This window comes from Notolepis coatsorum (assembly GCF_963971535.1).
Source record: "Notolepis coatsorum genome assembly, chromosome: 12".
NCBI lineage: Eukaryota > Metazoa > Chordata > Actinopteri > Aulopiformes > Paralepididae > Notolepis > Notolepis coatsorum.
This window is the reverse complement of record NC_140176.1, coordinates 17,182,353-17,204,472: the sequence shown is the minus strand read 5'-3', so window position 1 is coordinate 17,204,472 and position 22,120 is coordinate 17,182,353. Positions and strand designations below refer to the sequence as shown.

At 44.5% G+C, this 22,120-nt stretch overlaps 1 protein-coding gene across 1 annotated transcript in view; it reads left to right on the top strand.

The window, feature by feature from the left end:
* Positions 1–11,170, top strand: part of pld1b (phospholipase D1b) — a 65,899-nt gene extending 54,729 nt beyond the window's left edge. Inside the window, exons 22-25 of the mRNA XM_084325757.1 lie at positions 3,850–3,984; positions 6,311–6,464; positions 7,615–7,732; positions 8,977–11,170. Coding sequence (XP_084181883.1) covers positions 3,850–3,984; positions 6,311–6,464; positions 7,615–7,732; positions 8,977–9,201 — 632 coding nt within the window. The 3' untranslated portion in view covers positions 9,202–11,170. The remainder of the gene's footprint in view (positions 1–3,849; positions 3,985–6,310; positions 6,465–7,614; positions 7,733–8,976) is intronic.
* The last annotated feature ends 10,950 nt before the right edge of the window (positions 11,171–22,120 follow it).

The following is a 22,120-nucleotide window of genomic DNA, read 5'->3' as shown; positions in this document are numbered from 1 at the left end:
CTCTCTATTCAGTAATTAAAAAGTGCAATAACCAACGGACATAAAAAATACAGGCATGAGCGAGCATAGCAAATAATAAGAATAGTTTAAAATGATTCAGTTTAAAAATAGTCATCAGTAAGAAGTAAAAAGTGCAATAACCGACACATGAATTTGATAGGCAGTGTAAAAGAGTAGGCAGGGTAAGAATAAATACAAGTTGTGTCAGGATATCCCTGATGTCCCTGAACAGCTAATGCGAGCCAGGGAAGTGCTGTTTGTAACGTGGCTTCATGTTTTCATCCACTGAGCTGTGAGGCTCCACATGCTTGTTTGGTTGCGGTCTGAACTCTCAAATTGCCCATAAATATCGTTTTTGTGGGTATTGTCCAGTTGTTGCTGTGTGGTTTTATCTGCCCAAAATTCAAGCAAGCATGAAAAGCATTACAGTAACGATGTTGTGTGTGTCACGCCCCCCGCTCCCACTGGCCCGCATCCGAAACTACCTAATCCAACCGTCCCAGGTTCAGCGGGGGGTAAAACGAATCAGCGCCGGTTCGATCCCAAAAGGGGTGTGTCCGTCTGAGTGAGAACACTCCCCCTCGTCCCCGGGGGCGCTGATTCGATCCCAATAGGTGAGTGAGAAAGGCCCCTTAGGGTCTAGCATCCCAATAGGCTCTCTGTTTACAGTTTCATTCAGTAATACAAATAACAAAAATAGTTTAAAATGATTCGGTTTAAAAATAGTCAAAAAATTATCAAATGGAACGGACATACAACAGGGTATTTAACATAGAGCAGTGATAAAATAGTTCAATTTTGAATTACAACAGAGCAGTGCTCTTAATTAAAATTACAGTGCATCATTATAGTAATATTCCACAATTATTACATTTGATAGTAATAATGGCAGGGATAGTTTTAGATTTGTGGAACCCCAGGCCTGAAGACAAGTGAAATCTCCTTTTGTGTGCACTGTGGAGTAAATATCACTTGTCTTCAGTCAGCTTGTACAGACAGGAGCTGGACCCCGTTGATTTAGCATTAGTTTGTGGCCAACTAGCCGGAGCCAGTAAGAGGAACAGCACAGGACTAGATAGGATCATAAAAAGGGCATCCAAAATCATCAACTGCAAACTCCCCACCCTGGACTCCATACACAAACATCACACCATCACACGCGCAAACAAAATCATTAGTGACCCCCTGCACCCAGCTCATCACCTCTTCCAACACCTCCCCTCTGGTAGGAGGTTCAGGTCACTGGGTACTTTAGTCATACTGTGAGGTTCAATAATAGTTTCTTCCCCAAGGCCATACAACTGCTCAACTCCAACTCCTCCTAAATTCTACCCCCTGCTGTTATGTTTCTCTGGTTTCTGTTACTTTGAACCTGATGTCTATATTTGTTCATACTGTACTGTTCCGTCATGTACTGTATATGTTCTAGGTAGGGATGCTCGATATTGGCTTTTATACCGATATTGTCCAACTCAACCGATATCAACCGATACCGATATATGCAGGGTTTCCCCCCCCCAAAAAACGGAATAATTTCAGGTAATTAACATTACATATCTCTTGTTGTGGAATTAACACAACATTATGCATACTTTTGACAATAAATAAAATCAGAATTTGTTCTTACTTACTTGCCTGGGTAAATAAAGGTTATAGAAATGTAAAAAAAATATATATTTTTTTTTGAAAACCGATACCGATATTTTCCGATATCACATTTTAATGCCGATATCGGCCGTTAATATCGGTAGGCCGATAATATCGGACATCCCTAGTTCTAGGTGATGTTTTCTGTACTGTACTGTTCCATGTGTCCTTTATGTTTTATGTGGTGTATTGTCGCAGCTACCACCTGCACCGTGCTTGAATTCCACCGGCCTGGCCGTGTGGCAATAAAAGGAACTTGAACTTGAACTCTCCTGTTAATGTGGGGCCTGGAGCCAGTATGAGGAACAGCACGGGAACTATCCTGTTATAATGTGGGGACTGGAGCCCAGTATGAGGAACAGCACGGGAACTATCCTGTTATAATGTGGGGACTGGAGCCCAGTATGAGGAACAGCATGGGAACTATCCTGTTATAATGTGGGGACTGGAGCCCAGTATGAGGAACAGCACGGGAACTATCCTGTTATAATGTGGGGACTGGAGCCAGTAATGAGGAACAGCACAGGAACTATCCTGTTATAATGTGGGGACTGGAGCTATAGTATGAGGAACAGCACAGGAACTATCCTGTTATAATGTGGGGACTGGAGCCAGTATGAGGAACAGCACAGGAACTATCCTGTTAATGTGGGGACTGGAGCTATAGTAATGAGGAACAGCATGGGAACTATCCTGTTACTGTGGGGACTGGAGCCAGTATGAGGAACAGCACGGGAACTATCCTGTTATAACGTGGGGACTGGAGCCCAGTATGAGGAACAGCACAGGAACTATCCTGTTATAATGTGGGGACTGGAGCCAGTAGGAGGAACAGCACGGGAACTATCCTGTTATAATGTGGGGACTGGAGCCTGTAGGAGGAACAGCACGGGAACTATCCTGTTATAATGTGGGGACTGGAGCCTGTAGGAGGAACAGCACGGGAACTATCCTGTTATAATGTGGGGACTGGAGCCTGTAGGAGGAACAGCACGGGAACTATCCTGTTTTATGGAAAATGTTAAAGGACAAAAGATGAGCCGTTTGTTCAAATCATTCCGAGTCGTTATTAAAAATAGAAAACATATAGTTTATTTCATCTGTGGCCACAAATGAAAGATCAGTTTACAATCAGAGACAACGTGTGTTCACACACAAGAGTCTGACCGGCAAAGTGACAAAGAGCTCTGGTCAGACATTAATACACAGAAATAGACGTAACATTAGAACAGATATGACTGAAAGTATCAAATGGCCCAGTTAGGAGCCAAATGGCCTTGGCTAGGCGGAGGTTGTTCACCATGTTCCTAACTGGAATGTTAAACAACCTTAAAAGATTAGGTCAAAAGTCATCCTCTCTCAATATGTATGATATTTCAACACAGATCTATAATGACATGATGATATTTTCTACGACACTTGTTAACCTTAACTCATTCTGCGCCAAACACGAGATTTCTCGGGTTTCAAATCCAACCGTTGAGCGCCAAACACGAGATATCTCGTTTTTAGATCCTTTTTTCTTTTTTTTACCGATTTTCCCATTCTAAACACTCGCGCGGACCTGCCTGTGTGTGTCCCTGGCACCGCTGCCTACGCTATAATTGCAATGACGATCGAATCCCGACAGATGGCAGTATTGCCTACCTTTTGAGCTGGGTCTATCAGTTGTCTTTCAGTGCATCGGTGCCTTGGGCTGCAGGAATCCCCTCCCCCTCAAAGTGAATCGGCACACAGCCATCTGTCGCCGATTTGCTCGCCTGAACGAAAGTATGTAGAAATGAACTGGTTTGTCCCTGTTGGACTATAAATAGTGCCTGTCAAATTAGCCATACTATTGTCTCCATAGCTATAATATAGAATATACGATGGGTCCGCAAACATCGTGAAAATGGTCAATAACGCTGGTGCCAGGGCGTAAAGATGGGAAAACAGCGTGGCAGTCAATGAGAGACTGGAGCTAGTATGAGGAACAGCATGGGAACTAACCTGTTTCTGTCTCTCTCTCTGTCTCTGTCTCTGTCTCTCTCTCTCTCTCTCTCTCTCTCTCTCTGTCTCTCTCTCTCACTCTCTCACTCACTCACTCACTCACTCACTCACTCACTCTCTCACTCTCTCACTCACTCACTCACTCACTCACTCACTCACTCACTCACTCACTCACTCACTCACTCACTCACTCACTCTCTCACTCACTCACAGTGGGAGGCCAGTGGATGAACTACATCTCCCTGGCCGGCCTGAGGACCCACGCTGAGCTGGAGGGGAAGCTGGTCACGGAGCTCATCTACGTCCACAGCAAGATGCTCATCGCCGACGACAACACCGTCATCATCGGTAAGTAAGCCATGCGGGCCCTACTTTACACACCTTTCTAGGGCTGTAACGGTACACAAAAAGCACGGTACGGTACGTACCTCGGTTTTGAAGTCAAGGTTCGGTACGGGTTTTCGGTACCGTGGGGGGAAGTTTGGCTTTGCATGTTCCACTCAGGGGTGATGTAGTGTGCAGTAACTAATTTTTTTATTTTTATTTTTTTATCTTTTTCCCCCTCCATTTTCCTCCGATTTTCTCCCATCCCAATGTTAGTCGTTATGCCAATTCCCAATCCCCTTCCTGGTCGCTGCGCACTTACCCCCCACAGTCGGTCTGGGAGAGTGGAGGCTATCACGTGCTTCCTCCTCCGACACACGTTCAGCCAATCAACCGCTTCTTTTCACCTGGCAGCGCGGATTCTCATTGAGAGGGCGTAGCGTGTGGAAGGATCACACTATCCCACTCAAGTCCTATCCGCGCTTAGCAGGCGCCCCGACCGAACTGTAGGAGTCGCTGTTTACAACGACCCGGACCCACCCCGCCAGCTTCTCCCACCCTCTAATACTGCCAATTGTATTAGTGTGAACGGCCAGCCAAGCTGGTGACAACCCCGGAGCTGTGAGCTGGATTCGAACAGGCGAATCTAGCCGCTCCGGGGTTTGGTGACGAACGCAATCTCCGTTACGCCACCTGACCGCCCTTGCAGTAACTAATTGTACTTGTAGGGCTGTCGACGAATATTCTATATTGAAATTAATAATCGACTTGTAATTTTGTTTCTTTAAATAATAATAATTATATTAGATTGTGGAAAAAAACAGCCCCCGGTGGGCGGGCGTTAGTGGTTAACATACCGTTGTATTCGTTCGGTACACTACACAGCCGTTCGGTACGGTACGGTACACACTGAAACAGTTCGGTACGGATACGTGTACCGTTACACCCCTACACCATTCCACTGTAAAAGTTAAGCCCAAGTGCCTAGAGCCGGTAGAGTAGTTAAGACCTACCAGATCTACCCCTGCTGGCCTGTGATTTTAGTCCCATCAAATGTTGGCTGTAAAATGATCTCTGTTTTAGGTTTAGGAGTGAGGCGTGACGTCTCTAGTGAGGTTACGTTTAGGGTTAAGGTAAGGGTTAGGTTTTAAGACAAATGTGCCCAAAAAGGTGTATCATATTAGGATATAAACCATCAAGTGTTCACTGAATTAGAGCCTTATTAGAAGATTGTCTGCCTCAAAGATCTCACATTACCGACCTGACGAGGAATGTATCCTGCAAAATCACACTTTCCCCACATTTACTGTAACCTTATCTAATCACTCAAAGATCTCATATTACCGACCTGACGAGGAATGTATCCTGCAAAATCACACTTTCCCCACATTTACTGTAACCTTATCTAATCACTCTAAGATTCCACTGAGCTGCTGCAGGGGCAGTTTAGGGAATTTCCCCCAATCCTATAATATAGGATATTAATCAAATGTATAAAAAATAAAAGATGCGACCGCTTAACTGCTTACAACAACAGTAACGTCCATGTACCTTCCACATTACGCATCCTCTGATGTCACCTGGTGGCGGCGCAAACGGTGGGAAATGACACAGAGTGATGATGGTGAAACTGAACGTGTAAATAATATCCACCAGCAAAAGAGCAAGCTAGGATTCTAAACATAGGAGAACAGCGCCATCGGCTGGTTGATATCAGCACTGCCCTGAAGCCTGTGTGCACTCCCCCACCCCTAGACTGCAACAAGGGGAGGAAAGAAAGACAGAGCAGTCATATCATGATGCAGTATGATATGATGATGATAATAATAATAGATTTAAATAATAATAATCTTGATAAAATAAAATTATGAATGTTGTGCAACTGAATGTAGAAGTAACATCACATACGCACACACACACACACACCTGCATGACTCATTTTCATATGGTTATATAACAGAAAGTGCGTAGGTAAACACCTTTTCATTCTGGCAAAGTGGTGTTTAGTCTTCATTTCACAGAACAATGGAGGGTCACAGCTTATCGTGAATCAGGTGCTTGTGTTGACAACAACGGAGTTCTATGACTTCTGGATATAACTGCTACACTTGGTGTTGGCTCGGTGGACCAGACTTGTGAGTAGGAGAAAGGCGTTGTAGGTTATGCTGACGATAAGAAAATTTAAATGTACACTGACCTGTAGTAGCGTTTTCCTGACTGCAGCAAAGAGTGAGTCGTCGTTGGACTGGCTGGAGGCCTTCATGATTCTCCTGGGTCATTTAGCTATAACCCACGTCTATGCTGTAGGTTCTCCTGGCTCATTCTGCTGTAACCCTCGTCTGTGCTTTAGGTTCTGCCAACATCAACGACAGGAGCATGTTGGGGGAGAGAGACAGCGAGGTGGCGGTGATCGTAGAGGACTCGGACACCGTCACGTCGGTGATGGACGGACAGGAGTACCAAGCCGGACCGTATGCACTGCAGCTACGCCTCGAGTGCTTCAAGTAAGCTGTGTGTCGGGGGCGGACCTTCCTACAGGCGATATAGGCGGTCGCCTAGAGCGCCACCCAGAGGGGGGCGCCAGTTTTGGCGCCCCCCTCTATATCGGCAACCATTATTTTTACATACAAAAAATTCTAACATAAGGGAAAATGAGCCAAAAATCTAAAACGGTCGGTCGGTCTGAGCCTCAGCTTTAGGTGTTCACAGTCAGAACATGCTAGAGCGCTGTGCATTGATGGGTATCGGTCAAGTGTTTATAGAATTGAGCGTTGAGGAAAGAAAGACTAACGTTAGAGAACTATGAAGAGGCAAAAGCCATAAAAAAAAATTACAAAAAATTACAAAAAAATAAAAATAAAAAAAAAAATTGTGAAGTGGTGAATCTCGCCTAGGGCGCCAAATGTGCTAGGTCCGCCCCTGTGTGTGTGTGTGTGTGTGTGTGTGTGTGTGTGTGTGTGTGTGTGTGTGTGTGTGTGTGTGTGTGTGTGTGTAGGTGTGTGTGTGTGTGTGTGTGTGTGTGTGTGTGTGGCAGTGACTATGATCTTTGTGTCCTTAGATGTCCATGTTGAACCAATATTTGAATCTGATGATTGCACATTTTATTAGATTCAAGTAAAGCCTTTATAATGTGTGTGTGTACCTTGAGTACCTCAAGTAGGATTTGTGTGTTTTTGCTTCCAAATGCTAAACATTTCAGCACGTCCTGTTAGTCACCTGCCTCCTCCACAACTTAATCTTCTTCCCGTGCCTCTGTTTCTTTCTCTCTCTCTCTCTCTCTCTCTCCTGTCTATTTCTCTCTTCTGTCCTTCTCTCTCTTCTCTGTCCTCTCTCTCTTTCTCTGTCTGTCTCTCTCTCTCTCTCTCTCTTTCTCTGTCTGTCTGTCTGTCTCTCTCTCTCTCTCTCCTGTCTATTTCTCTCTTCTGTCCTTCTCTCTCTTCTCTGTCCTCTCTCTCTTTCTCTGTCTGTCTGTCTCTCTCTCTCTCTCTCTCTCTCTCTTTCTCTCTCTCTCTCTCTCTCTCTCTCTCTCTCCTGTCTATTTCTCTCTTCTCTGTCCTCTCTCTCTTTCTCTGTCTGTCTCTCTCTCTCTCTCTCTCTCTCTCTCTCTCTCTCTCTCTCTCTCTCTCTCTCTCTCTCTCTCTCTCTCTCTCTCAGGATGATTCTCGGGGCTCACACAGACCTCTCCATAGATGTGTCTGACCCCCTCAGTGATCACTTCTACAAGAGGGTGTGGATGGCCACCTGTACCCGCAATGCCGATATCTACCAAAAGGTAGCGCTAGTGCACGTGCACACACACACACGGCTGAAGCATCATCACAGTTCAAAATGAATGCGCTATCAATATTTGAGTCCTAGTATATTGGTAACTGATATACAGTAAATACAAAAGGAATATAAGCTTACAGAAATGATTCTTCCTCTAAAGTAAGATGCACTAAATCATAATGTATCCACCAGACGAATGAAGGGAATGGATGTTTATCAGCTGATATAGATAGTAGCACCTCTATTTTTTGTCTCAAGGGGCAACACCCCCTGCCTTAACCCCCAATGAACTTAAGAGAACAATTCTGACCACAAAAAAGTTAATAGGGGTAAAAAAAAAAGGGAAGAAACCTCAGCTGGGCAATTCAATTAGATATTTTATCTCATGGGTTCACATATAATCCTAGCTATGGGGGAAAGAGCACTGGCAACAGCACATGGCTAATTTACGTAATAGATTGACCCCACTGTAGGATAGGCCTAACAACAGCACATGTCTAATTTGCACAATAGATTGACCTCACTGTAGGATAGGGCTAACAGCAGCACATGGCTCATTTGCATAATAGCTGGCCTCACTGTAGGATAGGGCTAACAGCAGCACATGGCTCATTTGCATAATAGATTGGCCTCACTGTAGAATAGGCCTAACAACAGCACATGGCTCATTTGCATAATCGATTGGCCTCACTCTGATAGGCCTAACAACAGCACATGGCTCATTTGCATAATAGATTGGCCTCACTGTAGGATAGGCCTAACAACAGCACATGGCTCATTTGCATAATCGATTGGCCTCACTCTGATAGGCCTAACAACAGCACATGTCTAATTTGCACAATAGATTGGCCTCACTGTAGGATATAGGCCTAACAACAGATAGATACAAGATGGCGCTACTCTGAGAGCACCAGACAAGCCTATACGTTTCATTTTGATGTGGTTTGGTTGGAGCGTGTGTAACTTCTCCTTTTAACAAATCACATATTGTTTTGTATTTAGCTATTGGAACAAAATGAGTAAACGGCCCATGTGTTGTTGTTGTTTTTTTTTGGTCAAGTGGGACAATAATACACTCCAAGGTGTGTGGTAAAAACAATGCGTGGTGCAGCAGGGGCTGATCACCCCACGAGGTGAAGCCTATAATGTAACACAGAGGACTGGAGTCCAGTCGAAGCCAACTGTCACTCTCTCTCTCTCTCTCCATCTCCACCACCCATCCACCCACCTCTCCTCCTCCCCCCTCAGGTGTTCCGGTGCCTGCCGTCCAGCGACGTACGGACCAAACTGGAGCTGGCCACCTACCGGGCCAAGCCGGGGCTGGAGACGGAGGACCCCGCGCTGGCTCACGAGGAGCTGAAGAGGATCCGAGGCTTCCTGGTTCAGTTTCCCCTCGACTTCCTGTCCAAGGAGAATCTACTTCCTGCGCTCGGCACCAAGGAGGGCATGGTCCCCATGGAGGTCTGGACCTGAAACACGGACACACACACACACACGCGCGCACACACACACACGCACACATTCACACATATAATCCATGGTACTTACGAGTGGCCACTGCCTGGTTTTCTATTCTTGTGGGGACATTTGAAGCTCACAGGATAAAAACCTAGCTCACACACGCACGCACGCATGCGCACACACACACAGACACACACACTTGCATCCTAGAAATAATCCATGGTCCTTACGAGTGGCCACTGCCAGGTTTTCTATCCATGTGGGGACATTTGAAGTCCACAGGAAACATAGAACACACACACACACACACACACACACACACACACACACACACACACACACACACACACACACACACACACACACACACAACATATCTGAACATACACACACCCACTAACAAGAAAGAACTCTACCAGCAACAAGAGCATTGGACCTTTGAAGTGTTTGCCTGACAATCTGGGCATCAACCTAACGTTTACAGTAAAAACAAAGGAGGAGAAGAAGAAAAAGAAGACGTAGAAGAAATGAAAAAAAAGAAGTGATCATCCCTTTAGGGAAGGGGGGGGGGGGGGCGGTCTCACACTGCCCCCCCACCCTCTGTCCAACACAGGGTTAATAAACCCTGTCCTCGTGTCATGTTTTTGTAACACTCCATACTGTACTTCATTCTGTACTGCTGTACTGTTTACCAACACTATGCAACATTCGGGGCCAGGGAACGCAGCTCTGACTCCTCCTCGTTGATGATATAAGGAATGAAGGTTCCTCGCTTGAAAGGACTTAAAGACACACTATTCTTAATGGAGTGATGAAGGGAGAGAAAGAGAGAATGAAATAAAGAGAAGGTGTGTGTGAAAGGGGGATGAGTTGTTGGGAGGAGTCGACACGTTCTCTGTAAAACTTAACTTGTGTATTGCCATGTACTGTATCTCAACTGTCTTAATCTTAACCCATTATTTTTTAACCTTAATATTTTTGTCAATAAGTAAATCACATGAAGTGCCAATTGATTGATTCATGCAGTATATCATCTCTTACAATCCTCACACTGTGTGGATTCTCTACTATGCCTTAAATGGCCTCCGTTATCGTGGAGGCCAGAAGAGCACCTGGTTCTTTGTAGTCCATTTTCAAGGCCTGTTGGACTACATTACCCACCGTGCATGAAAACTACATTCCAAAGATTCATGTCGCATTTGGGGCGGTCCTTGTAAACTCCTTTAGGTGGTCAATTTAATCACGTGACCCAACTCAAAAATATGAGTTGGTAGTGTTCGATAGCAAATTAATTTATATTATTCAACCACTTTTTCCCCCTTTTTTTATTTGTGTATTTTTGTCACAATTTAGAAGACATTTCATATATTACCGTTGATGTTTCAAAGCAGTGCAGCTGAAACTGCTGAAAGTGTACCCGTTTACAAGGACCAATGCCTACAGGATGCGCCATTAAACCTCTCTATGTCGTCTTCCCTGTTGGTCTGTGTAAGCTCTCTACATGATGCTGGATGTAGTTAGCATGTAAGCTAATAATTAACATAGGTGGCATTATAGTTATGGCATGTTAGTGGTTAGCATGTAAGAAACGTTGCCATACTATTTGTAGCATGTAGCTGTCAGCATGCATACTACTGTAAATGGTTACCTTAAAGCCACTGAAGTTGCTGCTAGAATGCTAAAGAGTGCACTAGAATACAAGCTATGTTCACTGTATAAGCCAGACATAGATCACCCAAAACAGTCTGATTACACAAGATAACTATGGCAAAAAAACAACAATTATGCTGTTTTTATTCCTCTATCTCTCAGTACCTCTCTGTCTCTACCTCCTGCTCTGTCTTAATCTCTCTCTCTCTCTTACTGTAATCACTGTGTTCCTATGAATTGCATTTTTTGCACAGACTGTTCATGTCCTGTCAGAATCCCTAGTAAGTGATCTACAGTACCGTGGCATGTTGCATTGTTTTTGTGAGTTGTATACTACAAAATAAATGAGTTCTTCTTTTCATATACGCCTTTTTGACTCTGCTCTTGCATTTAAAATTATTTGGGTACAGGCAGCCATCTGGGCGAAGTTTTTATTTTCGTTTCCATTGGGATCGTTACTTTTATTCCATTACAGATTAGCCTATTGATTACCTTATTACAATTGTAATTAGTAACGTAACCTAATCTATTGGATTACAGTACATTAATGCCATAATGTACTGTAACCTGTTGCCTGATTACATTGATTATTAATATTATTACAGTACTTTGCTTCTTTAATACACAGAATTTGATTTCCCCTTTCCTGCACATTACAGATATGACAAAAATGGAAAACATAGATGAGATTAGTGGTTTTGTCGTATAAGATTGATATGAAGACGACGAGAAAAGAACAAGATAAATGGCTGCATTTATATAGCGCTTTTATCCAAAGCGCTTTACAATTTATTCCTCAAATTTTTTGCCCATTCACTCACACACTAACGGCGGTGGCTACCATGCAAGGTGCCAACCTGCTCATCGGGAGCGATTAGGGACACTTCGACACGCTGCCCTGGAAGAGCGGGAATCGAATTACCAGACGACTGCTCTACGCCACTTTCACCCCTCGTGAAGATGTGATTTTCTTGGACATGTCATTTTTTTTTTTTATAAATGTTTTTATTTTCAATTTTCCAACATAGAACAAGACATCACAATACAATACCATTAACAATAATAATAATAGTAACACTAACAATGATAATAACAGCACAAGACAGGCAAACAAGAAAGTAAAACAATAAAAATTAAATTAAGAAAATAAAATTAAAAAATAATTAAAAAAAGTGTGGCTCTTATGTGTGTGCATTATCTATGTGTGCTATATATATATATGTGTGTTTTACCTACCCATGTGTGCGTGTGCCTTACCTATGTACGTGTTTTATGTGTGAATGTTTGATATGCCTATGTAATTTGCGCTTGCATGTTGCATGTGTGTGTGACGTGTGTTCTATGTGTGTGCTCCAGTATGTTCAAAATTCAGCTGCCAGGGTTCTAACCCGCACCAAACCCTGGCAGCACATCACCCCCATCCTCATCCACCTCCACTGGCTCCCCATCAAATCCCGCATCACCTACAAAACCCTCCTGCTCACCTACAAATCCCTTCACGCCCTGGCACCTCAGTACCTCACTGACCTCCTCCACCCCTACACTCAGTCACGGTCCCTGCGATCCACGGACACTGGTCAGCTCTCCATCCCCCGAACCAGACTACGGACGTTCGGGGACAGAGCTTTCAGTGTGGCAGCTCCCACCCTCTGGAACTCCCTCCCCGCAGAACTCCGTACCGCCCCAACTCTGGACTCATTTAAAAAACTGCTCAAAACCCACCTCTTCAACCTGGCCTTCAACCCCTAACTTTCTCACTTTATATGTATATGTTGTGTCTGTCCACTATGTTTGTTAATTTGTTATCTCCCCCCCCCCCCCCCCCTTATGTAAAGCGACCTTGGGTCCTCTGAAAGGCGCTATATAAAACGAAGTTATTATTATTATATTATTATTATTATATGTGTGGTGTGAGCGTGTGCATGTGTCCGTGTATATGTAAGCACCTTCGCATCAGTTATGGTTCCCTCGGCAACAATGCCAGTACAATCAGACAAAACAAGGCAGCATTGGTCCATTGGGAGGTTACTGGTAATGGGAAAATCCGGCGAGTACAGTGGTGGATAACGCAGGTCCAATATGTGACAGATAAGGGTCCCAGATTTCATAAAAAGTGTCCAACTTGGAGTGCAGCATGCACGTGATATACTCACAGGGAATGCATTCCATTGTGATATTGTGCCATGACCTCTTTGATGGGACCTCATCCTTGATCCAAAACAATAGGATGTTCTTCCTAGCAGCAAATGTCAACAAATTGAACAGTCTCTTATGTTTGAAATTGGCAATATGAATATCTGGGAGGCCCAGTAAAAGGCAGAGGGGATCCAGCTCGATGGGGGTGTGAAATATGTCAGATAGTTCCTCTACGATGTCGAACCAATAGCTCTGAAGCTTTACACAGGTCCAAAAGCAGTGGACGTGGTTTCCAGTCTCTATCTTATAGCCTTGGTGCGGTTGCAAACAGAGATTTCTTTTGCGTAGGTCCATGCATCCTGCCAGTCTGCATCTGTGATCTCTATGTCCAGGTCTTTTTCCCAGGACTGTTTAGTAAGTTCAAGTTCTTTAATAGTTGTCATACAGAAGTACAGAATACTTTCATACAAAATGCTTCTTACTGTTACGCTCCAGAGACTGTGCTAGACAAGATAGTATCAAATAACATAATAACATAATATAGCATGAATTTAGAAGAAGAAAATGAGGTCACAGTGTTCGGTATAGACATATGTACAATGTTCTGAGTTACCATATAATATACAATACACAATACTATGCAGTGTACTAATGTACAGTACTATCTAGTGCAAAGCAGAAATGGGATGAGGTACAATTTTAGGTACAATTTACAGTAAGGTGTACGAGTTGTAGTGCAATCCTTCATCCATAAATATAAAGTGTGGGGAGTGGGTGCTACAGTGTGTTTGTTTAAAGTGGGTGTGTGCTATAAGTGTGTGGAGTGGGTGCTACAGTGTGTTTGTTTAAAGTGAGTGTGTGTGTGTGGATGTGTGTGCTATGTGCGTTTGGTGGTTGTTGTTGTGTAGTGTTCATTCATTGTTCGTTTAGCAGCCTGATGGCCTGGGGATAGAAGCTTCTTCTGAGTCTTTCTGTGCTCGCCTTGAGACTCCTGTATCGCTTGCCTGACCGCAGCAGTTCAAAGAGGCAGTTGTTCGGGTGACTGGAGTCTTTAATGATTCTCTTAGCCTTGCCCTTGCAACGCTTGTAGTAAATGTTCTGGAGGGTGGGGAGCCCCCCTCCAATTGTGCGTTCGGCTGAACGTGTCACTCTTTGTAGTCTGCTTTGGTCTTGTGCAGTGCTATTCCCAAACCAGGAGGTGATGTTGCCGGTCAAGATGCTCTCTATTGTACATGAGTAGAAGTTCTTAAGGATCTTCTGGCTGACTTGGAACTTCCTTAGGCGCCTGAGGAAGTAGAGGCGTTGTCGTGCCTTCTTCACAACACTGTTAATGTGTGTGGTCCATGTCAAGTCCTCGGATATGTAGGCTCCGAGGTACTTAAAGCTGTTGACTCTCTCAACCGGTGCCCCGTCGATGCTGAGGGGGCTGTAGTCCTTGACCCCCGACCTCCTGAAGTCCACAATCATCTCCTTTGTTTTGCTGACGTTCAGGGAGAGTAGAGTTGGGCATCAGCACCATCCCGCCAGGACCTTGACCTCAAAGGAAGATAAAGATGAATTAAGGTTCAGAGTACTATAGAGTATAGAAGATAGATATTTGTTTTTTGGGGATCTGCAAGGAGAGGGCTTTCTCCACCTGCGAGGTGGAGCTGTTAGTTAAAAGTGAGGTGTTCTTGGTGATAAACTGCCTAATTTGTAGGTATCTAAAAAATTCTGCTTTCAATAGGCCATACCGCTGCTGCAGCTGTGTAAAGGACATTAGGGTCTGGCCATCAAACAGGTGGCCAAGATCAGTTATGCCCTGCTTATGCCAGGTCTTGAAGCCGCCGCCAATTTGGTCGGGCTTAAAGTCAGGATTGCCTACGATCGGGGTAAGAGGAGAGGTCAGCTTGGCTCTGCCCTCCACCTTACGGACAGTCTTCCAGGCCTTGACGGAACATAGTGTGATGGGGTTGGAGCATATTTTCCTAACAGACTTAAAGTCTTTGATAAATAGTAGGTTCCTAGGGGGGACTTAGATTGTGAGGATTCAATGTCCAGCCAGATTGACAGTGGGTCTGAACCAGCCGACCAGTAGGCCTACCCTAAGGTGTGCTGCTAGTTGGTAATGTCTAATATTAGGTAGGTCTAGACCCCCATCTTCACTATCCATCTGTAATTTGGCCATTTTCAGACGCGGTTTCTTCCCATTCCAAATGAATGAGCTTAGCCAGCCTTCTAGCACCTTGATAACCTTGTTTGTCAGCAGCACTGGGATCATTTGGAGAGGGTACAATAGTCTGGGGAGTACGTTCATTTTGACGAGGGCTATCCTACCCTGCCAGGAGATTGGTAAAGGGGCCCATCTAACCAAGTCTGCCCTTATGGTGTCTAAAAGGGGGGGAAAGTTGGCCTTAAACAATGTATCATAGGTGGGTGTCACAAATACTCCTAGGTAAACAAAGCCGGAGGGCGACCAGCGAAATGGGAAGGGCTCGGGCAGGATCGGAATGGATTTAAGTGTCCCAAGTGGCATTGCTTCGGATTTGGAAAAGTTAATTTTGTACCCCGAGAAGGTTCCAAATGTGGAAATCATGCGGGTTAGACATGGAATTGAAGAGTCTGGTTTAGATATAAAGATCAGCATGTCGTCCGCGTAAAGAGTGATTTTGTGTTCCCTCTCGCCCACTCTGATACCTGAGATCTCGGCTGACTGCCTTATGGCCTGCGCGAGTGGTTCTATGGCCATGTCAAATAGTAAAGGGCTAAGAGGATCCCCCTGGGGATTCCCCCGTTGTAGAGGAGAGTTGTTAGACCTAAGTCCGTTAGTCAGGACTGCCGACATCCGCGAGTTGTAAAGAACCTTTACCCAGTCAATAAAAGTGTCTCCTAAGCCAAATTCAGCAAGGGTTAGAAGCAAATACGGCCATTCTACACGGTCAAATGCCTTCTCCGCGTCGAGAGACAGAACCACCGCAGGGTGGTCTGTCTCACGAGTCATTTGGATGATATTAAGGAGCCGTCTCATGTTGTCGGTAGAGTTCCTACCCTTAATAAAACCAGTCTGATCTTCGTTAATAATAAAAGGGAGTACTTTTTCCAGGCGCATGGACAGGATCATGGAGAGGAACTTTTGGTCCGAATTAAGTAGGGCTATAGGCCTATAGGAGGCGCACTTTTTAGGGCATTTACCCTTCTTAAGGAGAAGGCTAATATTAGCCTCCCGTAGGGACTGGGGTAATATCCCCACCTCAGAGGAGTGATTAAGCATTGCCAGCAGGGGATCCAAAAGAATATGACAGAATTCCTTATAGAACTCGCATCCGAAACCGTCCGGGCCCGGAGCCTTACCAGATGGCATAGCCTTAAGGGCACCCAGAGCTTCTTCCTTCGTAATTGGGGCGTTAAGGAGCAAGTTCTGATCTTTCGATACCTTAGGGAGGTGCAAGTCAGCGAAAAAAGCTTGCATGTCAGAGAGAGCACCGTCGGGTCGTCCGGTCCTATAGAGTTGGGCATAGAAAGAGGCAAACTCTTTATTAATAGTTTTGGTGTCAAAGGACCTGACCCCGTTGGAGTCCGAGATTGAGGCTATTACTTGGGTGTTTTTTTGCCAAGTTAGTCAGGCACCTACCAGGCTTGTCACTGTGTTCGTACATTCTCTGTCTGGCAAATTTAAGAGAGTATTCGGCGTCCTGGATGTTTAACGCAGTTCTGGTGGCCGTAAGCTCTATAAGCACAGCCGTGGCTGGGTTTGAAACATGTTGATTTTCAAGGTCGGCTAGTTTGGATTCAAGAAGTTTGCATTGTTCATTTTTCTTGCGTTTCTTGGATGATACGTAAGACATAATCAGTCCGCGAGAAAAGACCTTGGATGTTTCCCAGAGCAGAGACGGGTTATCCGTAGAATGCGAGTTAATTGAGTAGAACATTTTTAATTCCGATTCGAAATAGGAGACAAACATATCATCTTTGAGGAGGTATGGGTTGAGGCGCCAACGCCAGGCTACTCCAAACACTACTCCCAGGCTACTCCCCTGACTTCCTATCCAAAATATTTACTGAATTTAATGGCCTGGCCTCTGAGAATGCTTTTGTGGGCGGAGACTTTAACTGTCACCTTATACCGTCTCTTGACAAACTCCCACCCAGTCTGGCTCCCCCCTCTAGGCAAGCAAAGATGCTCACCTCCCTATGCAAAGACACTGGATTCTCAGATGTCAGGAGAACCCTTTGCCCATCCGAACTGAAGTTCACCTTTTTTAGCGGCCCACACAAGAGCAACAGTAGAATAGACTATTTCTTCATCCCTTCCTCTAAGCTCTTTCTAGTATCGTCCTGCACAATTGGAAGTATCGTTTTATCGGATCACGCCCCTATATATCTGGTCTACTCCCTGTCAGAAGAGAGGGCGCTGTCGAGGCGTTGGTGCCTCAACCCATACCTCCTCAAAGATGATATGTTTGTCTCCTATTTCGAATCGGAATTTAAAATGTTCTACTCAATTGACATGTCGTATCTAAGTCCAGCTGTCCTGGGCCTTGGTCCTAGTGTCTGAGAAACTGTATACTAGTTAACTATATATTAACTAGTCAAGGCTGTACAGAGAATATGTATTTAACAGAGAAACATGACATTTTTCTATAACAAACCTCCCTTTTGATCAATATACAGATCAAAATAACAAAAAAATATTATCACTACAAAGAAAAAGAAAAAAAAACTCATACAAATGGCTAAATGCAGTTAAGTATCAATCTAAAATGATAAAACAAGAACATAAACCTGAAATAACAAATTTAAATACTGTTAAAACGCTGTTTAAAAAAGAAATTATCACTGCGTACTATCCCCTCAAGACATTAAAACAGACTAAAACAGAAAATGCAATAACACTTTATTACATCAAACAGTCAAAAGGCATGGTAATGTTACGTGTGGTTAAAAAGAAAAACTACACACAATCCTCAGAATCAGACAGATCTGAAACATCTTCAGATGAGGAAAGAACAGAGCACTAGTGTTCCTAACTATATAGGGGCCTAGTTAGGAACTAGTGCTCTGTTCGGGCACTAGAGGGAGAACTAACCCGGCGGTTCTTCTGAACCTGACAAACTCTCTGGGCACAACCGGTCTGGGCTTTGGGCCTCTTGGTGGGCAGCAGCGGATGGAAAACAGTACAGCTCGCCATGACAACAAAATGATTATCACTACACCCACATGGTTTTCTTGATTTAGCACAGTTTCTGTATCAGTGTCTTGTTTTGGTTTGTAGTTTCAAGTTTCAAGTTTCTTTAATAGTTGTCATACAGAAGTACAGAATACTTTCATACAAAATGCTTCTTACTGTTACGCTCCAGAGACTGTGCTAGACAAGATAGTATCAAATAACATAGTATAGCATGTAATTTAGAAGAAGAAAATGAGGTCACAGTGTTCGGTATAGACATATGTACAATGTTCTGAGTTACCATATAATATACAATACTATGCAGTGTACTAATGTACAGTACTATATAGTGCAAAGCAGAAATGGGATGAGGTACAATTTAGGTACAATTTACAGTAAGGTGTACGAGTTGTAGTGCAATCCTTCATCAATAAATATAAAGTGTGGGGAGTGGGTGCTACAGTGTGTTTGTTTAAAGTGGGTGTGTGCTATAAAGTGTGTGGAGTGGGTGCTACAGTGTGTTTGTTTAAAGTGAGTGTGTGCGTGTGGATGTGTGTGCTATGTGCGTTTGGTGGTTGTTGTTGTGTAGTGTTCATTGTTCGTTTAGCAGCCTGATGGCCTGGGGATAGAAGCTTCTTCTGAGTCTTTCTGTGCTCGCCTTGAGACTCCGGTATCGCTTGCCTGACCGCAGCAGTTCAAAGAGGCAGTTGTTCGGGTGACTGGAGTCTTTAATGATTCTCTTAGCCTTGCCCTTGCAACGCTTGTTGTAAATGTTCTGGAGGGTGGGGAGCCCCCCTCCAATTGTGCGTTCGGCTGAACGTGTCACTCTTTGTAGTCTGCTTCGGTCTTGTGCAGTGCTATTCCCAAACCAGGAGGTGATGTTGCCTGTCAAGATGCTCTCTATTGTACATGAGTAGAAGTTCTTAAGGATCTTCTGACTGACTTGGAACTTCCTTAGGCGCCTGAGGAAGTAGAGGCGTTGTCGTGCCTTCTTCACAACACTGTCAATGTGTGTGGTCCATGTCAAGTCCTCGGATATGTAGGCTCCGAGGTACTTAAAGCTGTTGACTCTCTCAACCGGTGCCCCGTCGATGCTGAGGGGGCTGTAGTCCTTGACCCCCGACCTCCTGAAGTCCACAATCATCTCCTTTGTTTTGCTGACGTTCAGGGAGAGGCTGTTTTCCTGGCACCATCCCGCCAGGACCTTGACCTCTTCCAGGTAGGCCCTCTCGTCGTTGGCAGAGATCACCCTCCTCCACACAACTGAAACAGGTTAGGTAAGGTTATGGCAGCTGGAGCTGTCTCTTCCTCTGCCGCAGGAGGATTGGTTAAAAGGCCTGTTGGTGAATGGCAGCGGTGACCTCCAGTGAGGTTGGTGACAGCTTTGATGACTTGGCATTGCTGGAACTGTCTCTTAGATTTCTTGGCTTTTTGCTTTTCATTGTATCTTTGTCCAGCGTGGTTTGCATGTCTTGTGTTAAGAAGACTGTCGCCCAGGGCGGTCAGGTGGCGTAGCGGAGATTGCGTTCGTCACCAACACCGAAGACGCTGGATTTGCCTGTTCCAATCCAGCTCACAGCTCCGGCGTTGTCACCAGCTTGGCTGGCCGTTCACACTAATACAATTGGCTGTATTAGAGGGTGGGAAAGCTGGCGGGGTGGGTCCGGGTCGTTGTAAACAGCGACTCCTACAGTTCGGTCGGGGCGCCTGCTCAGCGCGGATAGGATCTAAGGGGGGTAGTGTGATCCTTCCACACGTTACACCCTCTCAGTGAGAGTCCGCGCTGCCAGGTGAAAAGAAGCGGTTGATTGGCTAGACGTGTGTCGGAGGAAGCACGTGATAGCCTCCACTCTCCCAGACCGACTGTGGGGGGTAGGTGCGCAGCGACCAGGAAGGGGATTGGGAATTGGCATAACGACTAACATTGGGATGGGAGAAAATCGGAGGAAAAAGGAGGGAGAAAAAGATTTAAAAAAAAAAGAAGAAAAAAAAAGAAGACTGTCGCCCTAGTGTCTGAGAAATGGTATACTGTACAGAGAATATGTATTTAACAGAGAAACATGACAACAACTGGAAGAGACTGTTTCAGCTCTCCCTGTAATATCCCTCGCCGGTACATCACATCATCCGGTGTCTCTCTCTGGATATAATGTTTTTTTCTATTACAGTACATCAGGATGAGTGGTGTTATTCCTGAGTGTTGGACATTTTTTAAATAGCATTGTCCTCAAGACACCTCTGCTATTCATTGTATGCTTTCTTTCTTTCTCTCTCCCCCTCTTTCTCTTTCTCTCTACCCCCCCCCTCCCCTCTCTCTCTCTGCCATCTATCTTGGGCACTGCTTCTCCCTATGGGTGGTTTGGCCCACTTTGAGAGATGAATCATTACGTCCTGATTTAATGCATGTGGTTGTGAAGACCAAACAAATGTACACCGAAGCAAACACATGACAAACACGACTACCAAGGTCCTTCACGGCCTGCTGTCTTCCATGGAATGTTTGCGTGTATCAAAGACGTGTGCGCGTGCGTGTGTGTGTGTGTGTCAACTCGTCTTCTTTAGTCAAGAGGACACTTCACGTAGCATTGTTTTCTAAAGTATTCACTAATGTACTTCCCACTGTCTAGTCAACTAGGAAGTATACTGTGTGTGTGTGTGTCTGGGTGACCCCCTGGTGAACTGTAGCCTCTGACACAACAGTGTCTTTACTTAACAAGTAACATCAAACAGTCCAAAACTATGCAGGTTATGTTGACATACACACACACACACACACATACACATACACATACACATACACACACACACAGTCTCTGTGTACTTCTTGTGTCTAGACGTCCTATGACCATGTTGAACCTCTATGATATTTGAATCCCACACATGCTGGTTTGATCCGCAGATTCAATGAAGTATTTAAAATGTAAAACGAAAATGCTGACACCTATACTCCACAGTGCATCCAAAATAGGTTTCACAGTTTATTTCAGGGCTGGAGAGTGCATTCGTTTCGGTGGCTAACCAGCTGGAGATGTGAGTATCCAGTATGGATTGTACTGAGAAAAGCCTCTGCCGATCGACAACTATTTAAGTAAATAGGGTCCCAGAGCACTATCTTTTACACACTGTAGTGTAGTCAAACTCATACTGTTTATTTCTTCGACCACGATGAGCTGTCAATAAATAAAGTGTTTCCACACAGTCTTAATTCATAATGTAATGAAAAAAAGATCTTGATTGAAGACAACGTTTGGATATAAGAACCTGTGTCAAGTTATCTCCACATCACCACCATGAGAAGCACCCAATAGAAGTCTTCTAGTTTCACATTTTAATACTTTATTTGGTTCCACAAATTATATTACATAAACAGGGAATCAAATGTATCGGGGCCAAGCAGCACTGAACACTTAAGGGTACACATAGCACCTCCTTCTCCACGTGGCTAAGCTGCCAATAATAGCTGAGACAGAGCAATATTTGGCAATTTGTTTGGCTTTTCTTTTACATTTACATTTACATTTAGTCATTTAGCTGACGCTTTTATCCAAAGCGACTTACAAGTTCTGTACGACAAGCCATTAGGAAGGGCACAACTCTATCAGCTGAGTAACAATGTTCATCAAAGTGTTGAGACATTTTAGACATTGCAGCAATTCTCAGACCGGTCATGGTGCATTTGTGTACATGGCCAAGACTTCCGAACACAAGTACACCATATCTACACCTATACCCAAGGTCAGCCATCACACTGAGCAGTGGTTGGTATTTGATATACTTGTCCCGGAAGGCCTGGTCCATGTACAGGTCAAAGGTACAGCTACTTCTATGACCAGCACCTCCCTGTGGCTGGTGTCAACAAAAACAACGTCCGGTGTATTTGGTATGTTAGCAAAAACATAGTTGGTAAGACCAAACCACTCTGGTTTCACTCTGGCATGTTTGTACATTGCTGCACTAGATGGTGATATGTTCCGTACCACATCAGACACAACGTCCACA